This window comes from Hyperolius riggenbachi, chromosome 10, assembly GCF_040937935.1.
Source record: "Hyperolius riggenbachi isolate aHypRig1 chromosome 10, aHypRig1.pri, whole genome shotgun sequence".
Lineage (NCBI taxonomy): Eukaryota > Metazoa > Chordata > Amphibia > Anura > Hyperoliidae > Hyperolius > Hyperolius riggenbachi.
In genome coordinates this window covers 246,223,823-246,247,030 of record NC_090655.1, presented here as the reverse complement: position 1 = coordinate 246,247,030, position 23,208 = coordinate 246,223,823, and the positions used below count along the sequence as shown (strand labels likewise).

Genomic DNA, 23,208 nt, shown 5'->3' with positions numbered 1-23,208 from the left:
AAGACCGGGGGGGGGGGGGGGGGAACAGAAAAGCTGGACATTATACTGCACAGACTCCCACTCCAGCTTTTCTATTCTCCGCGGGTCTGTATGGCCTTAACTGACTACCGCTGGGCGAATCATCCCCTACTAAAACAGTTCATTAGCACAGCCAACAAACTCAAGCCTCCTAATCCAATTCGCTTTCCTAAGAGGGATCTTCTGCAAGTTCTAAGCTTTCTGGCAAAGAAGTGGAAAACTGTCAAATCTGGGACTTGACACTAAAAACTGTTTTTCTTGTTGCCATATCTTCTGCAATAATGGTCTCAGAATTACAGGCTCTTGGTCACCAAGAACCATACCTCATATTCTACCCTGACAGTAGTTCTATGACCTATACAGCATTTCATTCCAAAGGTTGCCACAGAATTCCATTTCAATCAAAAATAGACTCTACCATCTTTACAGATTCAGATTCTGCTGATCTTCACCCCTAGATCAGGGGTGTCAAACACTGAACACTGAGACCAAGTCGTGGGCCAACCTCAATGTATAGTGGCCAACTCCCTCACATATAAAGTTCCCTGATGTCTAATGGTCCCCTTCCCCTATACAGTTCCCTAGTGTCTAGTGGCCCCTCCCTTGCCGATACAGTTTCCTAGTCTCTAGTGGTCCCTATCCCACCCCTAAACAGTTCCCTGGTGTCTAGTGACCCCCTTCACTCTACTATATAATTCCCTGTTCTCTAGTGCATTTCCCCTTCCACCCCCATATTGCTTCTCTAGTAATCTAGGGCTTCTCCTCCAAAATAGCTTCCTTGATGGTCTAGAGTGGCCCAAACATATTGCAAAGTGCAGAAACCACTTGTGGGCCAAGTCTGATGGCTCTGCGGGCCAGATTTGGTGTGACATAAATGCTCTAGATGTCACCAGATCTCTAAAAGCCTGTGTCTCTGAAAGCTTCAGGAAAACAGAGCGCCTCCTTTTTATCCCTGCTGGGTATAGAAAGGGGTAAGCAACTTCTACAACAACCATTGCCTCTTGGCTTGTGCAGAACAATAAGATCACCCTACAGGGCTATTGACATAGAAATGCCGGAAGCTATAAAGGTGCTCTCTGCTTGAGGGACAGCTGCCTCCTGGGCCGCATTTGTTAAAGTATCTCCAGACAAGATTCGTCAGGCAGTGAACTGGACTTCCACACCCACCTTTATTTCCAAATAGAGGGTAGATCCAGCTGCTTCTTGACTTTATGCTGCCATGGAGGCATATGGACAATTGTATACTAACCTACCTGTAATTTTCCTTTCCATAAGCAGCATAGTGATTTACAACTCCTTAAAAAATATTTGTCTTTCCTGTTCTCCAGTTTGGCTAGTTACAAAGTATGCTGCTCACTGGGGTCACTGAAAACGTTATTAGGGTCTTGTTAATTGGTTAAAAGCAGAGCTTAACCCATCGCATGATGCCATGGAAACGCATATGGAAAGGAAAAAAAACTGATATGTGAATATACCATTTTATGTTATCAAGAGTGTTTGTTCAGCCATATAAATGTGTTTTGGTGTTTATTTACTCTACGGGAGAGGATTGCAGATCCTGCCTCATTTGCATAGAAAAGGCATCTGGTTTATTCACCCTTGCAATGTAAAATATAAAAAGTGAATACAGGCAAATTCCATCTAGGCTTCGTGACATACTGTATGTACCCATGTTTATGTCATCATATCACCTCAGTTCAGGGACTTAAACGCTTTACAAACCAAAGCACTGAGTAGCCTGAAAGAGTCCTCAGCATTCTACTTAAAATGCTACATGTGCATTTTGCAAGTAATAAAAAAAAAAAAAGCAAAAGAACCCAAAACATTTTCCACACTCAGCACATGAATGATTTCTCACCAGTGAGGCATCTCTTAAGTGTGACAAGCTTTAATTTCTGAACAAAACATTTCCCACACTCATTAAGTGAATAGGGCTTCTCACAAGTGAGCGATCTCCTGCGTGTCAAGATCTGATGATTTATGCACAAAACGTTTTCGCACTCAGTACATAAATATAGATTTGCATCAGTATACTCAGCACTATAGGCTTGAAGAATTAAGCTGTGCTGCTAAAACAGCACAGTTCAATCCGAGGGAGCGCTCGTTAAAGAGAAGGGCAGCAGGCCGCTATGCATGTCTTACATAGCAGCCGGTGTTGCTACGTAAGGAGCGTGCCTTGCGTAGTTATGCGTGTTGCGAATGCCATACTTAACTAGCGATCGCTACTATGTTAATTAACATATATAGTAACTATGTTAATTAACATAGTAGCAGCCGCTAGTGAAGTATGGCGATCATGATACTTCACAGGACCACCCACCTTTAAAGTTACGCGTGCTGCTATGTAAGGCGCACATAGCGGACTGCCCTTCTTTTTAACAAGTGTTCCCTCACATTAAGCTATGAGAGCTCTTATAATGCAATAACATTTGTAAAGTCCTTTTCTCCCATAGGACTCAAAGCGCATAGTTGTGTATCAGATCAATAAGGGGTTGCAGGCTGGGTTGTGTTACAGAGGAGATAGTCAGGTGTTCATAAATACCAGACTAAACAGGTGGCTTTTCAGTTTAGACTTAAATGCTTCCAGGGATGGTGCTATCCAGATTGCGTGTGGCAGGGAGTTCCAAAGTCTAGGGGCAGCATGACAAAAGGCTCTGTCTCCAAAGGTTTTGAGGTGGACTCTGGGGGTGACCAAGGTGTTACATCCTTTTGATCTACGATTGTGGGGGGTGTGATGCAGTTGCAGCAAGTCTTTCAGGTATCCAGGGCCCAGATTGTGCAAGGATTTGAATGCCAGTAAGCCAATCTTAAACAAAAATTGTTAGCCAGTGGAGTGAACACAGGGTTGGTGTTATGTGGCAATGGCGGGGTCGGCTCGTTAACAGCCTTGTGGGGGCATTCCGTACTAAATGCAGGTGGCGTAGGTCTTTCTTTCGAAGGCCTGCATAGAGAACATTGCAGTAATCCAACCTTGATGTGATGAAGGCAAGAATGGATGTATGTAAAGGTTTGATTGCTAAACAAAACATTTCCCACACTCAGTCAGCACTTGAGTAGGGCTTCTCACCAGTATGGGCTCTCTTATGAGAAACAAGTTTTGATTTTTGAGAAAAAGATTTCCCACACTCAGCACATAAGTATGGCTTTTCCCCAGTGTGAGATCGCACATGTGTGACAAGGTTTGATTTCCGTATAAAACATTTCCCGCATTCAGCACATGAATAGGGCCTCTCACCAGTGTGAGATCTCTTATGTCTGTTAAGATGTGATTGACACCCAAAACATTTCCCACAATCAGCACATGAATGTAGCTTCTCACCAGTGTGAGATCTCTTATGTGTAACAAGGTTTGATTTCTGTACAAAACAATTCCCACACTCAGCACACGAATAGGGCTTCTCACCAGTGTGGGATCTTTCATGTATGACAAGACTTCCTTTCACTCCAAAACATTTCCCACACTCAGCACATGAATAGGGCTTCACTCCAGTGTGACATCTCTCATGTCTTTCAAGGTTTGCTCTATGCCCAAAACATTTTCCACACTCAGTACATGAATATGGCTTCTCACCAGTATGAATTTTGTTATGTGAAGTAAGTTCTGATTTCTGTACAAAACATTTCCCACACTCGGCACATGAATAGGGTTTTTCTCCGGTGTGGCATCTTTCATGTCTGACAAGGTTTGACTTTGATATAAAACATTTCCCACACTCAGCACATTTGTATGGCTTCTCACCAGTGTGAGATCTCTCATGTGTGTCTAGGTTTGATTTCTGTACAAAACATTTCCCACACTCAGCACATGAATAGAGCTTCTCACCAGTGTGCCATCGTTCATGTTTGACAAGCTTTCCTTTCTCTGCAAAACATTTCCCACACTCAGCACATGAATAGGGCTTCTCACCAGTGTGACATCTCTTGTGTATGACAAGATCAGACTTCCTTATAAAACATTTCCCACAAGTGGAACAGGAATGAGACCCTCCAGCAGGAGGAAAGCTGTGCTGGGTATGAGGCTCATCGGGGTTAGACAGGTGAGGGGAGTCTGGGGGAATATTTGGAGTAACCAGGATATCTGCAGGGGACTCTTGTCCAATGACATCATCCTCAGTTGTACAGTCTGTGGATACAGAGAGACGAGTCTCTGAGAGGTTCCTGATGCCAGGACTCCGCCCTGTAGATAGAGAAACTTCATCACTTCCTGTTAAAGATTTCAGAGGGAAGGAACAATTAGTATTGTTACTGGCATGTCACTGACCATCACAAGTTATCCTCCTATATAACACAAGACTGTGATCTCTAGGGAACTGAGGATCGCCAATGATTCCTCCCACCCAGGCATGCGTTACTTTAGTCTCCTTCCATCGGGCTGGAGGCTTCGGGCAATCTCCACAAAAACCACTAGACACAGGAACTCTTTCTTTCCCTTGGCTGTCAGCCTCCTACACTCCCTCCACATACTCCCATCAGAGCATTCCCCCCCCCCCTCCCCCCCACGAGCTGCGGCCCAGGCTGTGGCACGGCCAGTCAGCCACAAGACTAATCGATCTTCCATTTCAATATCACATAGGAACTGTTATGTACGATGGTTGTAGACTGCATGCAAATATCTATGTCTTCTTCTTGAGCCATGTATTGTGCCAAACCCAATTCTAGGCATGATTCAGTCATGCTTTGCAAAATAAATGAAAAGTTATTAGCCTGACAGAGATTTACAGAAGGTTGTGCTCATTACAGGCGGCCGATAACATGACAATAACTTTGCCTTGCATTCAAACTTTATGTAGATTGGAGTTTAGCCAATCAAATACATTCCCTGATAAATGTACACTCACTTAAAGGACTATTAAGAAAACCTGTTCAATTTCTCATTAAAGAAGAACTGAACCAAAAAAAAAAAAAAGTCACTAAATTGAGCCATTATCCCTTTGAAATGAATGATTATACAAAAAACACTTGTGAAGGGCAATATAAAAGTAGATAGATTTGTGCAATACAACTATGAATAAAAGAGAATGGCAGGATCCATCTTGCAACTCTCTCCCTCCATTTTGCAGCTCCATGGGAGTTAGACATGCCCATTCACGCCCACAGAATGAGATTTGCAGCCCAGTGTCATGAGGTCATCATCAGTCGCCTTGTTACAGGAAAGTGACAGCTATGGCTTCTGCACCTGCCCTGCACTGTACTGGCACACACCTTGATAAAGTATTATTATTTTTTCTCTAACTATGCCTCCTGCAGTGTGAGATCGTCTGCTTGTCATCCTGTAGCTCTCCCCATTCGTTTTGTGCCAGATCCCATATCATGTCCTGTAGTCATGCAGCTCTCCCCTTTCGTATTCTGTCTGGCAGAGGTAGGGGGGGGGGGGGGTAACACTGCAGAGGGAATCCGCTCTTATGTCAAACACCCCCGCCCCCCTTGTCCTCCTTGTAGGTGTTACGCAGGGGGAATCCCCTCTTACATCATCCAGCCGCCCTTGTCCTCCCCTGTAGGTAGCTTGACAGAGGGAATCCCCCTCTTATGTCACCACCTGTGATTACTCGTGATTCAAAAAACAACCCTTTTAGATACACGATCACCCCCTCTCGTTATCAATTCACATACACCCTAAGAGAGGTTTGGCACTTCACAGTGTAAAAAAGACTGAACACGTTTTTCCCAAAAATCATAAATATATACGTTTCACTCTTTTTAAAACTGACCAAATGTCCACTAAAAAAATGACAGACACGCATATGCTTCACTGATATTACTTCACTCTTGCTAATTTCAGGAAAAACTTTTTTTTGCCAAAAAGCAACCCTTTTAATTACACAATCTCCCCCTCTTGTTATCAGTTCACATGCACACTAAGAGAGGTTTGGTGCTTCACAGTGTAAAAAGGACTGTTATATGTTTTTAGTGGACATTTGTTTAGATTTATATAGAGTGAAGCATTAACAATGAAGCATATATATGTATTTATGTTTTTTCAGGGAAAAACTTGTTCAGTCCTTTTTACACTGTGAAGCACTATAAGCGCTTTTATGAGCACTTTTTAGCCATCAGCTTTTTAAAAAGGGCTCCCATTGACTTACATTAAAATCGCGATCACGGTAAAATCGCTCAGAAAAGCGCTTATAGTGTGTCTGAGCCCTTATGCAGAGAAGGGGAGAAATGGTGAGGAGAGAAAAGCTGAAAGAGAAGGAAAAATAGTTAAGTGACAAGACAATATGTTCTGTACAGCACTACGAAAGATGGCGCTATATAAATCCTATATAATAATAGGCAACTGACCCTGCGTACAGCAGGGACAGTTGTCTCCTTGTAGCTGGGTCCATGCCTTCTGCTACTGTGCATGTGCGCAGCACGACCCAGCCTCTCACACACAGGAAGACAGGGCCAGGGAGCCGAGCGGGCGGTGTGTGAGCGGACGGCCGGATATGCGGCGGGTGAGCGGGCGGCCGTGTGAGTGGGCGACAGACGCGCGTGGCCGGATAAGCGGGCGGCGGACACGTGTGGCGGGTGCGCGGCGAAAAACAGGCTTAGGTTTAAAAACGGGCTTAGGTTCGCTAGTACTAAATAATAATAATAATTTGCCCTACCAGGATTGCACTTTTTTTTAGCTTTCCTGTATGACAAGAAGACACAGCCAGCCAGCACTAGGGGAAGAGGGAAACAAAGGTGAATGAAGGAGGGCTGGTGCCCACCAAGAGTACTTCTGAGCATTTTTCAAATCGACAGTGATTTGGAAAGCGCTTGGCTAATGTTACCCTATGACTGTGTTCTCACAGCAGCGTAGTGATTTTTTCAAAAACGCAAACACACTGCATGTAGCATTTTTTGGAGCGATTCATTCAAATATCACTCTCAAAATCGCTTCACAAAATTGCACTCACAAATTGCTAGCAATTGCTATTGTGATTTTAGCTTGCACTAGTCCAGAAAGAAGAGGTATAGGGAGAAATTGAGAATAGCCTGAGATGGAGCAGAGAGCTTATCTGTATTGCAGTCCCACATCACACAGAGGCTACTTGCCTGTAATGTGACTCCTGTCCCTGGCAGTCACTAGTTAGAAAGCAGCCCTCCTGGAGTCTAGGGACTGTCAAAAACTTTTCAATTTAACACCTTATCCAAACATGCAGTCATTATAACAATAAGGAGAGACCAGACAGATTTTTGCCCACGGACCCTCCATGCACAGCTCTGCATCATGCTGCCCTCTAATTGCACTTTTATCAGCTAGCCCAGTGTTTCCTATTCCCTCAGCCCGCTGTCAGGATTCTCTTTTCACAGGCACCTCCTGATGACTCACTGTGTGAACAAACAAAGCTTCAGGAGATTTGCATAAGCAGGAGAAAGTCTCCCATTGATCTCTGGGAGCCTAAACAGTTACCACCTGATTTGCTGTGGCAGACTAAGTCACAGGGGGTGTGGCTTATTAATATAATTGTATATTATAGTTTATTCACGTATTTTTGTACATATATTGTACTGTTTTTGCCTACAATTTTTAACATGGATTGCAATGCTCTGCTTTCATATTCTGAGTTCAGTTCCTCTTTAATGGAATTATCTAATCAACCAATCACACGGCAGTTGCTTCAATGCATTTAGGGGTGTGGTCCTGGTCAAGACAATCTCCTGAACTCCCAACTGAATGTCAGAATGGGAAAGAAAGGTGATTTAAGCAATTTTGAGCGTGGCATGGTTGTTGATGCCAGATGGGCCGGTCTGAGTATTTCACAATCTGCTCAGTTACTGGGATTTTCACGCACAACCATTTCTAATGTTTACAAAGAATGGTGTGAAAGGGAAAAACATCCAGTATACGGCAGTCCTGTGGGCGAAAATGCCTTGTTGATGCTAGAGGTCAGAGGAGAATGGGCCGACTGAAACAAGCTGATAGAAGAGCAACGTTGACTGAAATAACCACTCGTTACAACCGAGGTATGCAGCAAAGCATTTTTGAAGCCACAACATGCACAACCTTGATGCGGATGGGCTACAACAGCAGAAGACCCCATCGGGTACCACTCATCTCCACTACAAACAGGAAAAAGAGGCTACAATTTGCACGAGCTCACCAAAATTGGACAGTTGAGGACTGGAAAAATGTTGCCTGGTCTAATGAGTCTCGATAGAGTCAGAATTTGGCGTAAACAGAATAAGAACATGGATCCATCATGCCTTGTTACCAGGGCTGTGGAGTCGGAGTTGGAGTCAGAGACGAGGAGTCAGGGCGATTTGGGGCACCTGGAGTCGGAGTTGAAATCGGAGTAATGGTTTCAGAAACTGAGGAGTCGGTGTCAGGAGTCGGAGTCGCATGATTTTTGTACAAAATCCACAGCCCTGTTAAGTATTAGACTAAGGAGTCGGAGTCGAGAAATCGGAGCAATTTTGGGTACCCTGAGTCAGAGTTGGAGTCGGAGTCGTGGTTTCAGAAACTGAGGAGTCGGAAGATTTTTGTACCGACTCCACAGCCCTGCTTGTTACCACTGTGCAGGCTGGTGGTGGTGTAATGGTGTGGGGGATGTTTTCTTGGCACACTTTAGGCCCCTTAGTGTCAATTGGGCATTGTTTTAATGCCACGGGCTACCTGAGCATTGTTTCTGACCATGTCCATCCCTTCATGACCATCATGTACCCATCCTCTGATGGCTACTTCCAGCAGGATAATGCACCATGTCACAAAGCTCGAATCATTACAAATTGGTTTCTTGAACATGACAATGAGTTCACTGTACTAAAATGGCCCCCACAGTCACCAGATCTCAACCCAATAGAGCATCTTTGGGATGTGATGGAACGGGAGCTTCGTGTCCTGGATGTGCATCCCACAAATCTCCATCAACTGCAAGATGCTACCCTATCAAAATTGGTACATCATTTCTAAAGAATGCTTACAGCACCTTGTTGAATAAATGCCACGTAGAATTAAGGCAGTTCTGAAGGTGAAAGGAGGTCAAACACCGTATTAGTATGGTGTTCCTAACAATCCTTTAGGTGAGTGTATATTATTTGCATACAGTTTTCATATCAGAGTCAGTGTTCTCCCCAGAATTATTTTCCAGCCGGGTGGCATGAAATAGTAGCCGGGTGGCATGAAAAAGTAGCCAGGTGGGTTGAGATAGAAATGCAGGGCAACTCTGCTTACAGCATGTGAGGAGGTGAGCCGATGGCAGCCGGGTGGTCACCACATCTAGCCGGGTGGAGCACCCGGCTAAAAGAGCCTGGGGAGAACACAGAGTTATTTGCACTGCACTTTCTTTCCTACATCTAAAGCATTGGCCTCGGTCCCTCACAGGGGCTCACAATCTAATCCATAACACAGTCACATATCCATCATATGATCATAATCTAGGGCTATTTTTTTTAGAAAGCCAATTAACTTATCTGTATGTTGTTGGGATGTGGAAGAAAACAGGAGAGCACAGAGGAAACCCATGCAGACACGAGGACAGCATACAAACTCCTTGCAGATAGCTCCTTGCCTGGGATTAAGCTGATTATTTCTTAGCTTAATATGCATTTTACATTTCTAATGTTTATCACTTACCAACGCTCATCCCTGTAATAATCTCTTCCTCCATAAATGTCCTCATTATGTCACCCTCCTCCATAGACTGCTGATCACTCCTCACATATGTCTCTTCTTCTTTCTCTTTATTTGTTCTCATCACGTTAGCTTCCTCCACAAAGTGCTGATCACTCCTCACATACGCCTCCTCTTTTTCTTCTTTAATTGCCCCTATCATGTCAGCTTCCTCCATAGTCTGCTGATCACTCCTCACATACGTCTCTTCTTCCTCTTTGCTTGTCCTCATCGTGTCACCCTCCTCCATAGACTGCTGATCACTCCTCACATATGTCTCTTCTTCTTCCTCTTTATATGTCCTCATCATGTCACCCTCCTCCATAGACTGCTGATCACTCCTCACATATGTCTCTTCTTCTTCCTCTTTAATTGTCCTCATCATGTCACCCTCCTCCATAAATTGCTGATCACTCACATATTTCTCTTCTTCTTCCTCTTTAATTGTCCCCATCATGTCACCCTCCTCCATAGACTGCTTATCACTTCTCACATACGTCTCTTCTTCCTCTTTGCTTGTCCTCATCATGTCACCCTCCTGCATAGACTGCTGAACACTCCTCACATATGTCTCTTCTTCTTCCGCTTTAATTGACCTCATCATGTCACTCTCCTCCATAGGCTGCTGATCATCCCTCACATATGTCTCTTCTTCTTCCTCTTTAACCACAGCATTTACATGTTTCACTTCTCCACCCTAAGTGCACAAAATGAGAGACAATTAAAATTGTGAATACAGATAACAGCATCTGCAAAATAAATAAATGTCACACCGTTTGGGATCTCTTATGACCCTCAGGTCCATCTACCTGATAATGGTGGGGGATGGTGAGATCTTCTTGCAGACAATCCTGGGAATAAAGAGGACCTGCACATCTCTCTGGTTGGTTTCTATTATTGAATCCATCTGTAGGAAACACACACATAGACTGAATACACTGTCTATGTCTTTATCGGATGATGGTGTAAACTAGGTGGACCCTCCAGTGTTCTCCCCAGATTTTTTTTCCAGCCAGGTGGCATGAAAAAGTAGCCGGGTGGGGAAGGTCACGCTGGGTGCTACTCAGTGAGAGGTCACACTGGGTGCTACTGGGTGGTGTAAGTAAGTGTGTATGTGTGTGTTCACGCTGGGTACTGCTATGTGTGTGTGTTCACGCTGGGTACTGCTATGTGTGTGTGTTCACGTTGGGTACTGCTATGTGTGTGTGTTCACGTTGGGTACTGGTGTGTGTGTGTGTTCACGTTGGGTACTGGTGTGTGTGTGTGTGTGTGTGTGTGTGTGTGTGTGTGTGTGTGTGTGTGTGTGTGTGTGTGTGTGTGTGTGTGTGTGTGTTCACGCTGGGTACTGCTGGGGGGGTGGAATCACACTGGTGGGAGAAAAGGGGTTAACACTGGCTGCTACTAATAGAGTAAGGGTGGGGGTCTCAAACATAGTGATGCTGTTAGGGAGGGGCATTCTCAGTCAGGGAAAATTTGAAGACCTCTCTGGCCCCCTATCTGCCAGCAGCACTCTGATCATGTCCCTCTCCAACAGCAATACATCTATGAAACCTTTCCAGTCAAAGGTAGACTCCCCATCCTCCATCAGCAGCAGCCAGTGTGAACCCCTTCCCCACCCCACATAGCACGTTAAGTAGGGGGTTTATATCATGTTCAGTGCTAATTTTGTACCCTTGTGCAGCCTCGTACCCAGACCCGGATTAAGACTAAACTGGGCCCTAGGCAAAGAAGCAGCTTTGTACCCCCCTGTTCATATCACCTCTTATATGTTCATGATTTCCATCCGCACTTACTTTTTCTGATGTGCTGGAGTAAAAATGCAGTTGTCACCTTAAAAAAAGGATTGTCTTTACAGAGCTTAAGTTAACAGCGCATTCAGCATCCATGTCCAGTGACTAAAAACAAGAGGCAGAGCATACTTGCTTGTTTACCTATTGAGGACTGCATAGTGCGCACACTGCTGTCCAGGGGGCCATAAGCATAAGACTTGAATGCTGTTATCTTGGGTGCCATTACAATGACACACAGGAAGACTTGCCAAACAGACCCATGGCAGACAGAAGTGTGGAGAGGACTGTGAGGGGTGATGCAGGCAACATGATGCACAAAGGGAGGGCAAGCTTTCTACATAGCAGCTGCTTCTTCTTCTTCTTCTTCATCACAGCATCCCGAGCTCTGTACTGCACAGTGTAGTTAGTGCAGAGTACAGCACACAGGCACAGAAGCTGAACACTTCTGCAACTGACATTAGGTGTCCAACAGCTTCTAATTCATTAGCAGGCAAAGCACACATGCTCTCCATGCCCATTGATTTAGCAGAGGGACTTCTAGCAAGCAACTTCCTCTGTTGCCTTGTGGGATATCTGGCCCTGCTGTACCTGACCTGGGATCTATTTTTAATTAAGCAGAAGATGAGTGCAGCACATTCAGATACATACATAGCGTCCAGGAAGCGGGGCGAGTTTATTTTTCTTTTCTTTTTTTGATTTTATAGCATTGATGTGCTTTAAGTTTTCCATCTGAAGAAATTAGCCATTCTGCCACTAGATGGTGAACTGTATGTAAGCAGAGCTATATACACGATCTCCCATGAAGGGACGAGCGGAAGCTCGGCATAAGAAGGGCAGCGCAAAGCCCCTCTAGGAAACCACTTCCGCCCTGAGGAAGCTTGGGATTGGACCAATGCCGACCTGAATCAGCAGGCACGCTGTGGACAGAGCGCACTGGGCCGTAACCTGTTTAGCGTCGCTGCGGCGCGGCTTTGAGCCTTGACTCCTGCTTGGTGGATCCAGCAGTACCCGAAGACGAGACACTGAGGCAGTCGTTCAGCAGTGGGGTGAAAGACTACGGTCTGACAATGACAGCACCGAGTAACCTATGGTCACACGTCACATATGGTTTGTGTGGGCTAACCCAATATACAGTGGGTTGCAAAAGTATTCGGCCCCCTTGAAGTTTTTCACATTTTGTCATATTACTGCCACAAACATGAATCCACTTTATTGGAATTCCACATGAAAGACCAACACAAAGTGGTGTACACATGAGAAGTGGAACAAAAATCATACTTGATTCCAAACATTTTTTACAAATAAATAACTGCAAAGTGGTGTGTGCATAAATATTCGGCCCCCTTTGATCTGAGTGCAGTCAGTTGCCTATAGACATTGCCTGATGAGTGCTAATGACTAAATAGAGTGCACCTGTGTGTAATCTAATGTCAGTACAAATACAGCTGCTCTGTGAGGGCCTCAGAGGTTGTCTAAGAGAATATTGGGAGAAACAACACCGTGAAGCCCAAAGAACACACAAGACAGGTCAGGGATCAAGTTATTGAGACATTTAAAGCAGGCTTACACCACAAAAAGTTTTCCAAAGCCTTGAACATTCCACGGAGCACTGTTTAAGCAATAATTCAGAAATGGAAGGAGTATGGCACAACTGTAAACCTACCAAGACAAGGCCGTCCACCTAAACTCACAGGCCGAACAAGGAGAGCGCTGATCAGAAATGCAGTCAAGAGGCCCATGGTGACTCTGGATGAGCTGCAGAGATCTACAGCTCAGGTGGGAGACTCTGTCCATAGGGCAACTATTAGTCATGCACTGTACAAAGTTGGCCTTTATGGAAGAGTGGCAAGAAGAAAGCCATTGTTAACAGAAGATGTCCCGTTTGCAGTTTGCCACAAGCCATGTGGGGGACACAGCAAACATGTGGAAGAAGGTGCTCTGGTCAGATGAGACCAAAATGGAACTTTTTGGCCAAAATGCAAAACGCTATGTGTGGCGGAAAACTAACACTGCACATCACTCTGAACACACCATCCCCACTGTCAAATATGGTGGTGGCAGCATCATGCTCGGGAGGTACATCTCTTCGGCAGGGAAAGGGAAGCTGGTCAGAGTTGATGGGAAGATGGATGGAGCCAAATACAGGGCAAACTTGGAAGAAAACCTCCTGGAGACTGCAAAAGACTTGAGACTGGGGCGGAGGTTCACCTTCCAGCAGGACCGTAAACATAAAGCCAGGGCAACAATGGAATGGTCTAAAATAAAACATATCCATGTGTTAGAATGGCCCAGTCAAAGTCCAGATCTAAATCTAATCGAGAATCTGTGGCAAGATCTGAAAACTGCTGTTCACAAATGCTGTCCATCTAATCTGACTGAGCTGGAGCTGTTTTGCAAAGAAGAATGGGCAAGGATTTCAGTCTCTAGATGTGCAAAGCTGGTAGAGACAGACCCTAAAAGACTGGCAGCTGTAATTGCAGCAAAAGGTGGTTCTTCAAAGTATTGACTTGGGGGGCCGAATAATTACACACACCTCACTTTGCAGTTATAGATTTGTAAAAAATGTTTGGAATCATGTATGAGTTTCGTTTCACTTCTCACGTGTACACCACTTTGTATTGGTCTTTCACGTGGAATTCCAATAAAATTGATGCATGTTTGTGGCAGTAATGTGACAAAATGTGGAAAACTTCAAGGGGGCCGAATACTTTTGCAACCCACTGTATACACCTGGCTCATGAATATGCAGCATCGTTGTGGAGATCAAACATCCAAAAGTCCAGTCCCGACTAGCAACTGCGATTGAGTTGTGATAGGACAGTTTGATGGAACAGTGTGATCCCTGCCTGCACGCCGGTGTTATATGGTACTGCAGCTTTGGACTGTGACCAATTTGTGTGGCGCGTAAAGCATTTGGATATTACATCTAGACCTTGCTTGCAATCATTTTCTTGGTGCAGAGAGTACAAGTTACGTGATCTGGATTATTATGATGACATGTCTCTGGACTGTTGCTCAAAACTAATAGGTTGAGTCTAGTGATCCTCTGTGAGCAGTAAGCTGCAGGTGGTGTGTGAATGGCATGGAGTGTGGGCCAGTCAAGATGTTTTTAATGAATTGGCAGATCTGTCAGTTATTTTTTACTAGATGCTCATTTGAGTATGCACTTTAACTTTTTCTAATGCACAAATAAAAGTGACCACACAGTGAGTCTTTTTTGGACATACACGCTTATTGAGTCCTTTGTTCCCCATTTTCCTTATTTCTGCGAGTTTATTTTTCTTACAGGCGGGGGAGGAAAGACAAACATGCCAGAAAGAACAAATCAAACTTCAGATCCTTGCCTCTGTGCTGGCTGTAACTACCATAGCTTCACACGTACTCCTTGACAGGAGAACAGACAGACATTCCTCTGAACTGAGCAGCACGTCCTCTCTTGATTCTCCAAATGTCATCTCCCCCCCCCCCCCCCTGCTTGCAACGATCTTTCCCCACCCCTCCACACTACTGACAGGAGCTGGGGAGGAGGGCGGAGATAGCGTTCCTGAGTGACAGGGGCTGGCTGCACACACAGCCGCTGCTCGCTGTGATAAGTCAAGAGGAGGAAAGTAATTCTGTCGCAGACCAGGGCAAATGGAAGCAAGGCGGGGGACAATTTCAGGTGGGTGGCCTGCCCACTTGAAAGGCTCTGGGGAGAACACTGCCCTCCGTTCTCCTTTCTACTTTACAAAACAAAAATCTCCTCTTACCCGGTGATGCGAGAGGCGGCTGATTCTCCATCATGGCGTCCTTGTAGAGGCTCTTGTTCCCTTCTATATACTGCCACTCCTATATAAAGAAAGACTTGGTGACATCCTGACACCTTATTGGAACCAGACACACCCCTTGTTGCTACTGGATAAGGTCCCATAATTGGCAGCACAGCTCACCTCTCCTGTCAGCAGCTCTATCACCATAGTGAATCTCCTGCTTGTTGTGTCTCTCAGATACCAGGGAGTAAGGTGGGGGCACCGTGATGGTCACATGATCACCAGACTTCACTGGAGAATAACTCTGTATAGAGAGACCAACAATAATATAACATGAATTTTCCAGAAACCTCACCTCTCTAATCAGGTGTTTTATTATTAGAGATGAGAGTGAGGGGACATTACATACTGGAGGATAATGGCAATGCTGGGGACACAGGGAGGTTATGGCTATACTGGGGGAGAAATGGCATTCCCTGGGTGGGGAGACATTACATACTGGAGGATAATGGCAATGCTGGGGGACACAGGGAGGTTATGGCTATACTGGGGAAGAAATGGCATTACCTGGGTGGGGAGACATTACATACTGGAGGATATTGGCAATGCTGGGGTACACAGGGAGGTTATGGCTATACTGGGGGAGAAATGGCATTCCCTGGGTGGGGAGACATTACATACTGGAGGATAATGGCAATGCTGGGGGACACAGGGAGGTTATGGCTATACTGGGGAAGAAATGGCATTACTTGGTTGGGGAGACATTACATACTGGAGGATAATGGCAATGCTGGGGGACACAGGGAGGTTATGGCTATACTGGGGAAGAAATGGCATTACCTGGGTGGGGGACATTACATACTGGAGGATAATGGCAATGCTGGGGGACACAGGGAGGTTATGGCTATGCTGGGGAAGAAATGGCATTATTGGGATGGGAGACATTACATACTGGAGGATAATGGCAATGCTGGGGGACACAGGGAGGTTATGGCTATACTGGGGAAGAAATGGCATTCCCTGGGTGGGGAGACATTACATACTGGAGGATATTGGCAATGCTGGGGGACACAGGGAGGTTATGGCTATACTGGGGGAGAAATGGCATTCCCTGGGTGGGGAGACATTACATACTGGAGGATAATGGCAATGCTGGGGGACACAGGGAGGTTATGGCTATACTGGGGAAGAAATGGCATTACCTGGGTGGGGAGACATTACATACTGGAGGATAATGGCAATGCTGGGGGACACAGGGAGGTTATGGCTATACTGGGGAAGAAATGGCATTACCTGGGTGGGGAGACATTACATACTGGAGGATAATGGCAATGCTGGGGACACAGGGAGGACATGGCTATACTGGGGAAGAAATGGCATTACCTGGGTGGGGAGACATTACATACTGGAGGATAATGGCAATGCTGGGGACACAGGGAGGTTATGGCTATACTGGGGAAGAAATGGCATTATTGGGATGGGAGACATTACACACTGGAGGATAATGGCACAAGGGAGACATGGCTATACTGGGAAAGAAATGGCATTACTGGGGCGGGGAGTCATTACATACTGGAGGATAATGGCAATGCTGGGGGGTACACAGGGGAGGGCCCATAGTCATACTGGATGGACATGTCTCGTCTCTATGACGTGACTGAACTGAATTATTACTAGGAAGGCGAGATGCCAGCCATAATCTATGGCACATGTAGAGGGACCACTAGAAAACTGGCACATACCTCCCAACTTTTTGAGATGAGAAAGAGGGACACTTAGGCCACGCCCTGCCACATCCCTGATCACGCCCCATCACACCCCTAGTCATGCACACCATAAAGATTTCATAAAAAAAATATGTTATTTTATAATTTAAACCACACTGGTCCTTTTTATCCTGGTTCATTTTTCTTCATACTAACATTTGAAATTAAGAAATATATCCATTTAAAGAATGGGAATGAAGTTTAGAGTCAATCAAACACATTTTTAGTAGAGAAATATATATATTTACATAGAAAAAGAGACAAAGTCCTGAAAGAGGGACAATTGAGGAGGAAAGAGGGACAGAGGGACGGGGCTCCGAAAGAGGGACAGTTGGGAGCTATGCTGGCAAATAAGTCACAGTAGTTTCTCTTGTATGGCAATTACTTCAAGTAGGATGATTAGGATAATGACAGGTGCACTATGACCTCCTCTGTAACAAATATGTCCCCTGCTCTGCTCAATATATAACAACAATCACATAATTACCTCTTCCAACAATGTCTCCCCTCCACTTCCTGCAACTTCTTTTCTCGCTGAATTATATAATTTCCTGTTTGTGGCTTTTATTACTTCCTGTATGTGCGTTCCACCTAGGAGAGGGTAGTATTGCCATCTTGTGGTGAGTAGGATAACTGTTGCCACTGTTTGTGTAATCACGTCCACTGACTGAGTAATTATTATGATTATTATTATTATTATTATTATTATTATTATTCCTTGTCACTGTGCAACATCCTCATCTAAGGATGCATCCTATATAATAATAATAATAATAATAATAATAATAATAATAATAACAACAATAGTATATCTTCTTGGACTCCCATTTTGTGGTCTAGATTTATTTCCGGGAGATACAGACATTGCTCCAGTTTTGCCAAGATTTATAGTAAAATGTTCATGAATTTTTTATTCATTTTACAATTAAAAATATAGCAGTGTTTACATTGTAACACTCTGAACAATAAAAGATGGAATTCTCCTAGTATCACATGTTCAGAAGAGTTGGTGCCAGGAAGTATGCTACTCCTTTGGCCATGTTAATTGTAACTCTAGAATACAAAAGCAGGACATATTCCAACTATGTGAGTGTGTAAAGACACCTGGGATGGGGGAGCCAAAATATCTGATGAGAGATGCAATAATTTCAAGCTGCTTTAATGGTATCAGATTGCCATTTGGTTGTATAGCTTAGTGTTAGGCTTAGGTGTGGGGGAAAGGGGAGGGGTTAGAGTTAGGAGTAGGTAGGAGGAGTTAGTGTTCAGTGTAGGAAGGCGGAGTTAGTGTTAGGCATATGTAGGGTGGTTTAGTGTTAGGCATAGGTAAGATGAACACAAGGAATCCAGCGCAGGAGATTTGGGCACAGCCGGTGCCACCATAAACCGTAATAGGAATTACAGCTATAGCGGCGCACAGTGAGTAACTTTGGTGCCATCAGAAGACGGAGCTGAAGTTACTTTTAAAACACTGCCATTCAGCCGCCAGCAATAGCTGGAAGCAGAATTACATCGTTCCCCACCATCCACGTCAACCTGGAGGAGGAATAGTAATTAGAACCACTTGTAGGTAGGAGGGGTTAGTATAAGGCATTGGTAGGAGGGGTTAGTATTAAGTGCAGGAAAGAGGAGTTAGCATTAGACATAGGTAGGAAAGGATAGTATTAGGCATAGGTAGGAGGGGTTGGTGTTAGGAAGGAGGAGTTAGTATTAGGCATAGGTAGGAGAGGTTGGTGTTAGCTGTAGGAAGGAGGGGTTAGTATTAGGCATAGGTAGGAGGGGTTAGTGTTAGGAAGGAGGAGTTAGTATTAGGCATAGGTAGGAGAGGTTAGTGTTAGCTGTAGGAAGGAGGGGTTAGTATTAGGCATAGGTAGGAGGGGTTGGTGTTAGGAAGGAGGAGTTAGTAATAGGCATAGGTAGGAGAGGTTAGTGTTAGCTGTAGGAAGGAGGGGTTAGTATTAGGCATAGGTAGGAGGGGTTAGTGTTAGGAAGAAGGAGTTAGTATTAGGCATAGGTAGGAGAGGTTAGTGTTAGCTGTAGGAAGGAGGGGTTAGTATTAGGCATAGGTAGGAGGGGTTAGTGTTAGGAAGGAGGTGTTAGTATTAGGCATAGGAAGGAGAGGTTAGTGTTAGCTGTAGGAAGGAGGGTTAGTATTAGGCATAGGTAGGAGGGGTCAGTGTTAGGAAGGAGGAGTAAGTATTAGGCATAGGTAGGAGAGGTTAGTGTTAGCTGTAGGAAGGAGAGGTTAGTATTAGGCATAGGTAGGAGGGGTTAGTGTTAGGAAGGAGGTGTTAGTATTAGGCATAGGTAGGAGAGGTTAGTGTTAGCTGTAGGAAGGAGGGGTTAGTATTAGGCATAGGTAGGAGGGGTTAGTGTTAGGAAGGAGGAGTTAGTATTAGGCATAGGTAGGAGAGGTTAGTGTTAACTGTAGGAAGGAGGGGTTAGTATTAGGCATAGGTAGGAGGGGTTAGTGTTAGGAAGGAGGAGTTAGTATTAGGCATAGGTAGGAGAGGTTAGTGTTAGCTGTAGGAAGGAGGGGTTAGTATTAGGCATAGGTAGGAGGAGTTAGTGTTAGGAAGGAGGTGTTAGTATTAGGCATAGGTAGGAGAGGTTAGTGTTAGCTGTAGGAAGGAGGGGTTAGTATTAGGCATTGGTAGGAGGGGTTAGAGTTTGGCATAGGCAGGAGTAGTTGCTGTTAGGTGTACGAAGGAGAGGTTAGCATTAGACATTGGTAGGAGGGGTTAGTATAAGGCATTGGTAGGAGGGGTTAGGAAGGAGGTGATAGTATTAGGCATAGGTAGGAGAGGTTAGTGTTAGCTGTAGGAAGAAGGGGTTAGTATTAGGCATAGGTAGGAGGGGTTAGTGTTAGAAAGGAGGCTCCCTTTGCCATATCGACTTGTTCATTTGGCACTTTTATTGGCCTGATGAAGCGGGCTTGGACCCGCGAAACGCGTTGCCTGTGCTAAATAAAAATCTTTTGTAATATACAAGGATTTCGTTATTGAGGTAAGCCACCTCATATTATTTCCTCAATTTTAAGCTGTTTTTAGATGCTTTTATTTCAACCAGGGCGCCTCTTTACCCTCAATTGTGCATAGCTATACCCCCAAACAATCTGTGTTTGAGGGGTGGTGACAGACCACCTGTGGGTGCCCCACAGTGGACACCTGTCCCTACTTTTTCAAGGAGAGCGACCACATCCAGGTCCCGGCTGGGACTACCCCGAGTGGAGTCGGGTTTATGGTCTCCACCTGCTTCCTACGGTTGGTTGCCCTTGCAACCTCCTTTTGTGAGTGGTAATTTATTGAAAATCCTTTTTTCAATTGCATACTAATATACTACACTATTGGGCTCCCGTATTTGTCTCCTATATTTTTTTTCCCTGCAAGGTGCTGAGACACCCCCACTACATTAGGAAGGAGGTGTTAGTATTAGGCATAGGTAGGAGGGGATAGTGTTAGCTGTAGGAAGGAGGTGTTAGTATTAGGCATAGGTAGGAGGGGATGGTGTTAGGCCTAAATAGGGGAGGGTAAGTGTGAGGATGATAGTAGTAGTAGTAGGTCATCTTAGAATATACGGACAATTACGGATGTTCTACCCAATGCATTAGATGGCACCCACATTTGTCAATGTCTTTTTTTGTAGAAAAGCCTTTGGGATGGGGGAACCCCACACTGGAAAGCCCTAAATCCAAGATCATATCAGATCATAGTGAGGGGGTTCTGGTGGATGTGTGAATTAGAGGTTCTATGATTGCATTTGCAGCCTGTTTTTCCTGTGAAGTGCAGCTGCCGAGCTTCACTATTTGAGTCCTGTTTGTGAGGAAGTCTATGATCCAGGAAAAAGATCCTGGAAAAGGATCCTGGCATAGGTGTTGATAACCCTGACTTCAGAAGGCACCCTCCCACACCCATCCCAGTCTCTGTCAAAGGCACCAACGTCTCCAGGGTGACGAGCGTCCGTTTCCTAGGTACCACCATCACAAATGACTTAAAGTGGGCTGAGAACACCTCCAAGGTCCAGAAGAAGGCTATTCTTCCTGAGGCAGCTGAAGAAATTTGGGATGCCGCGGGAACTGAGGTCTACTTTTTACACTGACACCATTGAGTCTATTCTTTGCTCATCCATCGTTGTCTGGTACGCAGGTGTCACCGTGAGCGACAGACTCAAGCTCCAGAGAGTAATCAATGCCGCAGAGAGGATCATCGGGTGACCCCTACCTCCTTTGGACCTCCTACATATCTTAAGACTGTGGGCCAGAGCAAACAGGATAAGTAACAACCCCACCCACCCCAGTAGTCGCTACTTCGACTGCCTGCCTTCGGGTCGCCGCTACAGATCCATCCCCACCAAGACCTCCAGGCACTTGAACACTTTCTTTCCTCAAGCTGTCCTCTTGCTGAACTCGAGCCACCACCCTTGCAAAAACCCGTAGCCTTGCTCTGCTGCCCAAAACATCAATCATCTTGCTTGCAATCCTTCAGTACGCTCGTTATGTTGTAATCTTTCTGCTTCCTGTATTATGCTGCCCAAATCATGTTCGCAATCTCTTTTTTTTATTTAGCATGCTTGTTATGCTGTAATGTTTCTGCTGCCTGAATTATGCCACTAACTCTTGTTTCTCTTCTTCTACTCTATACTTTAGATTGTGCCCAAATGCCTTTTATCTGTAAGGCAGCTTTCCATGCCGTGTGTACCACAGAAAATTCCGGGCGCGATGTCTGTCGCACTCGGCGAATAAACTTCTGATCTTCAGTGTGAGGGCAGCCAGGAGACAATCAGATGTTGGGGAAGGCTGCTGACATAGGTGTGAATTAGTGGATTGTCTGCAGATCATTTTAAAAGGCAGGTGCTGGTTGGAAATGAGCGTTTACCAATCTGTGTTTCATAGCAGATCATACAGAGTATGTTGAGTAGTGTGTGTGTGTGCGCACAAGCTCTATACCTACACAAGGCAAGGGCAGCATCCCATCCCCCTGCAGTGTCGCCCATCACAGTGCGGCCATACTGAAGGGTATCCCTGCTCCAGGGTCCTGTGACTCTGCAGTCCGGGTACTGTGAGGGTCGGCAAATTGCACCTGATATTTTGTGGAAGAATCTTGTGGGATGGATATATTGTTTTTGCAGGATAAACTAGGCTTTCTTTGTGTGGTACTTTACTAAGAATTATTTTATTTAATATGCATTTTAAAGGGAATAAGGAGGAAAACAATTAAAAAGGAATTATTTCTCAGTTTTCAGCCATTATGGTTTGAAAATAAAAAGTGCTACTGTAGATAAAAACCCACACATTTTATTTGCCCAATTGCCCTGGTTATTACAACATTTATATTATGTCCCTAATACAATGTATGATAGCAATATTTTATTTGGAAATACAGGTGCAGTTTTTGTTGTCTCATTGTACTCTATCAATAATGAAAAGTCCATATTTTCCAAAAAATAACAGTAAGATACCCCCATGACATATATATATATAAAAAAAAAAAAAGCTGAGTCCCTAAGGTAAATGTATTTTTTTATATACAGTATATTCCATGACTTAAAGGGGCACTATGGCGAAAATTTTTAAATCTGTGCAAACATAAACAAATAAGAAGTATGTTTTTTCCAGAGTAGGCTGAGCCATAAATTACTTTTCTCCTATGTTGTTGTCACTTACAGTAGGCAGTAGAAATCTGACAGAAGTGACAGGTTTTGGACTAGTCCATCTCTTCATAGGAGATTCTCAGCAAGGCTTTTATTCTTAAACAATGATGCTGGCCAGCTTCCCTGCTCGATACACAGTTTTTTGGCAGTTGGACAGAGCAACTGCCATTCACTAAGTGCTTTGGAAAATAAATCCCTGAGAATCCCCTTTAAAGTGAACCTCCGGACTAAAAATCGACTCAGCAGCACTGAAAAGGCCTGGTGTTTCTTTAACAGTTTCACAGCATCAGAACTTTGTTTCTCTTATACAAGCCTCATTTTTAGCTGCACAGAAGAAAACTGCCCGGGCTTTTTTCCCCTGATGCTGTGCAAAACATGATGGGATTTCTGATGTTGTTCTCTTTCTCCTTTTTTGGTACATTTTTTTTTTTTACATTTTTTTTTTGAATTTGACATTTGAAGCCTAGCGTGTGCAGCTGGGAGGGGTTATCAGGTCACGGGACAGTTGGAACTGTGTCTCCTGCTCCTTGTCACCTCCTTTCAACCAAAAAGATGGCTGCCCCCATGAATCACAAACATTTGCCTGTTTTTTTAAAACAGGGTGGGTAAGAGATTATATTACCTATCTATTTTATTTTTAATTAAGATAACTAATGTAT

The 23,208-nt window shown here is 44.6% G+C and overlaps 2 protein-coding genes across 3 annotated transcripts in view; one reads left to right on the top strand and one right to left on the bottom strand.

The window, feature by feature from the left end:
• Nucleotides 1–23,208, top strand: part of LOC137537038 (zinc finger protein Xfin-like) — a 525,741-nt gene that overhangs the window by 173,262 nt on the left and 329,271 nt on the right. The window lies entirely within an intron of this gene.
• LOC137535102 (oocyte zinc finger protein XlCOF22-like) lies at nt 1,956–17,444 on the bottom strand. 2 transcript variants are annotated; one of them, XM_068256902.1, is made up of 6 exons: nt 17,391–17,444; nt 15,318–15,441; nt 15,138–15,216; nt 10,408–10,505; nt 9,563–10,295; nt 1,956–4,222 (listed from the first exon to the last, which is right to left on the bottom strand). In XM_068256902.1, the coding sequence occupies exons 2-6, from the start codon at nt 15,342–15,344 to the stop codon at nt 3,057–3,059; spliced, it is 2,103 nt and encodes a 700-aa protein (XP_068113003.1). In that variant the 5' UTR covers nt 15,345–15,441; nt 17,391–17,444; the 3' UTR covers nt 1,956–3,056. The 2 variants fall into 2 exon arrangements, with proteins under 2 accessions (XP_068113003.1, XP_068113004.1); XM_068256903.1 differs by lacking the exons at nt 10,408–10,505; nt 15,318–15,441; nt 17,391–17,444 and having other exon boundaries at nt 15,138–15,212.

Bases quoted from the DNA above. Each gene is read 5' to 3' on its own strand.
- LOC137535102 (XM_068256902.1), bottom strand. From the start codon at position 15,344: ATGGTGATAGAGCTGCTGACAGGAGAG. The intron at 10,506-15,137 runs GTAAGAGGAGAT...TGTTTCCTACAG, and splicing joins GCCGCCTCTCGCATCACCGG to ATGGATTCAATAATAGAAAC. The intron at 4,223-9,562 runs GTAAGTGATAAA...AATCTTTAACAG, and splicing joins TATTACAGGGATGAGCGTTG to GAAGTGATGAAGTTTCTCTA.